This window comes from Gavialis gangeticus, unplaced genomic scaffold, assembly GCF_001723915.1.
Source record: "Gavialis gangeticus isolate Ggan-Ray unplaced genomic scaffold, GavGan_comp1, whole genome shotgun sequence".
Classification (NCBI taxonomy): Eukaryota; Metazoa; Chordata; order Crocodylia; family Gavialidae; genus Gavialis; species Gavialis gangeticus.
Window position 1 is genome coordinate 111656913 of NW_017728992.1, and position 5975 is coordinate 111662887.

A 5975-nucleotide genomic window follows, 5' to 3' on the forward strand; every position below is an offset into this window, starting at 1 on the left:
GCACCTTGGGTGAAGAACATCTGGATCTACTGATTTAAATGCATCAAGCTCCTCCAAAAGTTCCCTAACTAGGTTGTCCCTGACCCTAGACATGACACTGCATCCCCTGGGTTTGTCTGCAATTCTAGTGGGGGAGATGTCCCGGTCCCTGTTCAGGAATATGGAGGCAAAGAATTCATTAAAGAGGTCAGCTTTTTCATTTGCCACAATCACCAGATTGCCAAACCTATCCGGAAGGGGCCCCATGTTCCCCAGTGCCGCTGCCTGACTTCCCTCCCATGGGGCTGGTCCATGATTTCCCCCCCCCCACTCCCCCCGCACCTGGCCAGGCTGGGGCCGAGGCAGTCCTCCTTTCTCTTGTGGAGACAGGCCATGCTCCCTTGCCCTGTGGGGCTGAATCAGGGCTGGGTCATGCCTCTTTTCCCCCCTGGAGGGCCAGGTTGGGACTGTGCTCAGCTTCTTTCCCCTGCGTGGCTAGATCAGGGCCGGGCTTCCCCTCGCCTCCCTCTGTGTGGCTGAGGCCCTGCCATGCTCACCCTGGGCACTGGACTGGGTCCACTGGCTGTATCCAGCCCACGGAAGGACCCACTTTTCATCTGGGCCACCAGATAAAAAGGTTGAGCACCACTGCTCTAGCAGGAGAGAGATAACCCTGTTGAGTTGGGTCATAGGCATACCATTTTGGAGTCACATGCACACAAGAGAAGAATATGGCCAGCATTGCATCCAGACAAGTCTGACCTGGTACCAGTGTAGCCTGAATGAAAATGTGCCAATTTGCAGCAGGGTCTATAGAGGGTGGCCATTGGCACAAGTCTGGATTGAGGCTTCAGATTCATACCCATGGAGCTATGATGATATGCTTTAACTACTTTGTGCCTTTACCTTTTTCCTCCATTTATGTGGGGGTAGGCAAGAATTGTTTTCCAGTCCTTTCCTTTCATGCATTTTACCCTAACAGGCTTGGTCTACAAACAACTTTTTGAACTCATCTATTTCAGTTAGGAATGTGGCAAGCTTTTTCTTAAATCTGTTAAATAGGTAAGAAATTATCTTTGATTGGATGTTATCTTTGATTGGATGTTAACTGGAACCTTGATGTGTTTCATCGTCCTTTGGATTTGTGGGCAGGGATTGGTGGTACCAAAAAATGTGCTGGGTATTATCCAAAGACAAAGGAAGAGTGTACATGGGGTAGTGTTCTTTGTTTAGATGTAATATCTTTTATTAGACCAACTGAGTAGTTGGAAAAAAGTTCTTGGCAAGCTTTCGGGAGCAGTCACCTTTCATCAGGCATAGGGAATCTCTGCTGGTCTGAGACTCCAAGGAATGAGAGAAGCTAAAAGTATTTGTCAGTTTGTGGCCATTGTTCCTGGTTATTCCAAAGGGTACCCTGGTAAACAGAGTATCTCCTATTTCTACCCCCTCCCCGGATGAATTTGTAAATGGCCAGAAGATCCCCTTTCAGCCTTCTCTTGTGGAGGCTGAAGATTTCCAGGTCCCTCAGTCTCTCCTCATAGGGTCTTACCTGCAGGCCCCTAACCATATGAGTGGCCCTCCTTTGGACCCTCTCAAGGTTATCCACATCCCTCTTGAAGTGTGGCACCCAGAACTGGATGCAATACTCCAACTGCAGCCTGACCATTGCCACATAAGCACGAAGTATCGCTTCCCTGGATTCTAATGCATGATAAAGTATGGTTAGCTTTACTGATTGCTTCATCACATTGATGGCTCATATTCATCTTGGAGTCAGTTATCACTCTGAGATCCCTTTCTCCCGCTGTGCTGCTGAGGTCATCCCCTAGCCTATAGGCGTGCTGGTGATTCCTTCTCCCTAGATACAGCACTTTGTACTTGTCTTTGTTGAACTGCATCCTATTCTTTTCTGCCCACTTTTCCAACCTGTCTGGGTCTGCCTGGATTTGATCCCTTCCCACTAGCATGTTAACTTTGTCCCATAATATCATGTCATCCATGAATTTGGGCAGAGTGCTCTGCATGTTCTCATCTAAGTCACTGATTAAGACATGGAATAGCACAGGTCCAAGGACCAAGACCTGGGGGACCTCACTGCCCACATCTTACCAGGTTGATACCGATCCATCCACCACCACTCTTTGGGTGCAACCCTTAAGCCAATTTGCCACCCACCTGACCGTGTAATTGTCTATGTCACAGCTGCTTAGTTTGTTTATGAGAATAGGAGGAGATACTGTATTGAAGGCCTTCTTAAAATCCCAGTAGATGACATCTACTTCGACTCCTGCATCTAAGCATTTTGTGACCTGGTCATAAAAAGAAACAAGGTTAGTCAGGCAGGATCTACCTGCTATGAACCCATGCGGGTTGCCCTTCAGCATTATTTTTCCTGCTGGGCTCCTATAGATGTGATCCTTGATAATTTTTTCAGAGGTTTTCCAAAGATAGAGATGAGATGAACCAGCCTATAATTATCCGGATCCTCCTTCCTCCCCTTCTTGAAAATAGGAACCACATTGGCCCTTTTCCAGTCCTGTGGGACCTGACCTGAGTGCTCAAGCAGCTGTACCAGTGGCTTTGCTATGACACTGGCCAGTTCCTTCAGCACCCTTGGGTGAAGTTCATCCAGGCCTGCTGACTTGTTCTGGTGCAGTTGTTGTTTGGTTTCTCCTACATATTTTCCATCGGGGCATTTGGTGCACTGGATGAGATGTATTGCATTTCTGGAGGTGCAGGTATAGGATCCAGGAATGGTGATGGTTCTGTTGTGGGGTGTATTTATTGTGGGGATGGTGGAGATATGTTGGCAGGTTTTGCATTTCTTGTCCTGGCATGGTCTGGATCCTTTGGGTATAGTTTAGGTCATAGGGAGTTTGCTTCTGGTGATGAGGTTAGCAAGGTTTGGCACTTGTTTAAAGGCTAAGTGGGTGGTCTATTTGAAAAAGTATCTTTAAGAATGGGGTCGTCTTTTAGTATGGGTTGCAATCATTTTGAGGATTTTCCATGAGGTAGTGTTACATACAAAGGAGGTGATGTGTGTCCTGCTAGGACGCATTCTATTGGTTAGAAGTTTTTTAATCTTAAAACACTTGTCACCATGAGGTGCATGTGTCTTTTCTCTTCTCTGCACAGAAAAAAAACCTAATGCACACATCTCTTGAGTCTTGGGACACCAGTGATTTATACTTACATGCAGAAATACCTGTTAAGAACAATTTGGTTTGGTGATATTTTACAGAGCTACAATAATGCTTCCCTGCTATATGGAAGCTATCATGACTAGTTGGGGCACTGGATTTTTTTTTTTAATAGAACTTTCTTTTTTCTAGCATTGGGGAGTGAAACGCTTAATCCTTTAATTTTGTAAATGTAGCTTTTCAGTAGTAGAAAATGATGCAGCAGACCATAACTGCTAATAAATTAAGTTCTAATCTTAATCAAAATTGGATTGGGTCAACAAGAGGATACAGGAAAGAATACATTTTGGGAGATATCCATGGCTGTAAACATAGGAGGATCTAGGATTTTGAAAAGAAGGGTGCAGGTGGTGTGCTGCAACATCACATATAACACAACATTACAGTTTTCTCTGGGTAAAAAGTAAACAAGATGTTTTACTAATATGATAAGAGGCTAGAGCTATATTTTTCAGTTTAAGATCAAAGTAAAAATGAATGTAACTTTATTGGAACATGTCCTAACTTCATTATGCTATTCATTACACTATTCCTTCATCAAGCATAATGAGAATAAAAGCATGCTGAATTAAGAATTATTTAATAATAACTATTTTATTTAATTCTCTAATTTTTAAGCACAAAACAATTCAAGAGGGAAATTGCAGAATATACTTGTACACCTGCCACACCATGGATTGGGCCAGATGGAGTCAAATATTACAATCAAACTTTTAACCAAGGTAAGGAAAAGTGTACTGAATAGGACCTAGGAATAAATTGTTTTTATATAATTTGATTTGGTCTCCAAACATCTTTAGCTAGCTATAATACATGTTTCCTTCAACAGGGATTTATTGTTTCCCTCCCCAGGGACGTGAGGAGAACGAAGTCCCCCTTTTAAACTGTGTTGAGAAGTTTGTGAATTATACTTTTGATGAGGGGAAAAGAAAGCTTGTCTGAAAAATTAATAAAGGGAGAAGTCAAGACGTTCATTTTCTTTGCCTAAATGGCTTCTGTTTCCCTTTATTTACATTAGCTAAAATAGGGGTGTTCAACCAGGCCAAATGCAGCCTGTGGAGCCTTGGAAGCTGGCCTGCAAGGGTCCTCGTGGGTCAGGGAAATTTAGCGGCGGGAGAGCAGTGGCAGTGAATACTGCTACCCTTCCCTGCTGCCAAAATCCAAAGCCCCGTGGGGCGGGGTTGAGCAGGATCACAACCCTCCCCCCACATGGCTGGATTGGGGCTGAGCCACACCCCCTTTGCTCTATGCACCTAGGCCACCCCCCTTCTGCCTGTGGAGCTGGCAAAGTGGAGCTTCCCTCCACTCAGCCAAGTCGGTGCCAGGAATGGTTTGTGGCCCCCCTTCCTCACCCCCCCCACCCCACAGGGCTGGTTTGTGGCCCCCCTTCCCCACGCCCCACCCCACAGGGCTGGTTTGTGGCCATGACAACCTCCCTTCCCCCATGTGCCTGGATTGGATCTGGGCTGCCCCCTACCACCCCTGGCCCTCCCCCATATAGCTGCATGGGGCCCTGCTGCACCTTCCCTGAGCGCTGGATTGGGTCTACTGGCCAGATATAGCCCACGGAAGGACTGGGCACTGCCGATCTGGCCTGCCAAAGAAACAGGTTGAGCACCATTGAGCTAAAAGGAAAGAACACAGATTTCAGACTGAAAATACAAACAGGCCTCATTTCCTTGATGCACATGGACCAGCATGAACCTTATTCAGTCTTGATTTGAGACTGAAAGATATAAGAACTGTTACAATGAGTATCTATTTAATATGGTGAGCACTCTCCCTCCTTTTTTTTGTTTTTGTTTCCTTTGAAGCTGCTGCACTCCTAGCTGAGAATGGGAGGAGAGGAATTGCGTACCTGTTCAGACGTGGGACTCATGAAGAGTTTGGATACACCTCTCTCTTCACAGCTGTGGCATTTTATTTCCTTCTCTCCTGCTGGACTGCAGGTTCTGCTGTTGCTAGTGGCTTGGTCATACCCATGCTGTAAGCATTGCACATCTATATTTATATTTTACATACAAAATGCCTATATGGGTGAATCAGTAATCTGAATTGAGCAGAAGGGTGCCAATAACAATTCTCTACTTGCTTTCAGTGGGTTAGTCATCTAGAACTGGATGTCTTTGTACAAATCTGGTTGAAAAGTAGAAGTTCAATTGTAAAACCATCTGCATGCATCTGGGGGTAGACCCTGTACTAAGGAACCCTGACATTTGGAATAGTTCTGGGATCAACAGCAAGCCTTCACAGCTGGCTCCAGCTCTATAACTGGAGAAGCATAGATTCAGATCAGGCTTTGCATTTGAATCTCAAGTCCATAATGGACTGGATCTATATATCTTTACCTTTGGGGAAGCTTGCATTTGGAGCTTAGCTTTTTGGATCAGACCAGTGCCTTTAGTGAGTTATTTGCTCTGGTACTATTGCTAAATCCTTGCAGAAATGGTGGGAGTCTGAACAAGAATATAGTCAGAGTGCACTGATGATGATATGGGTGGAGAATGGGTTCCAGTTAGGTACTGAAGGAATTTCAAAACTGTCTAAATTATTATTTACTGGAAAGTAATTGGTGAAAAATAGATTCATAGATTACGGGTCGGAAGGGACCTAGTAGATCTTCTAGCCCGACCCCCCCGCCAGGGCGGGAGAACAACAAAAAAACCCCAAAAAGAGAAACGGGACTCAAATGAGTCCAGCCAGGTAGGCATCCAGCCTCTTCTTAAAGACCCCCAGGGTAGGGGCCAGCACCACTTCCCTTGGAAGTTGGTTCCAGCTCCTAGCCGCCCTAACTGT

The 5975-nt window shown here is 45.4% G+C and overlaps 1 protein-coding gene across 2 annotated transcripts in view; it reads left to right on the forward strand.

The window, feature by feature from the left end:
• LOC109304449 (chloride transport protein 6-like) overlaps positions 1-5975 on the forward strand; it is a 202522-nt gene that overhangs the window by 51661 nt on the left and 144886 nt on the right. For both annotated transcript variants that reach the window (XM_019527052.1, XM_019527044.1), the window contains exons 9-10: positions 3798-3901; positions 4994-5165. In XM_019527052.1, the coding sequence (XP_019382597.1) occupies positions 3798-3901; positions 4994-5165 (276 nt within the window). The remainder of the gene's footprint in view (positions 1-3797; positions 3902-4993; positions 5166-5975) is intronic.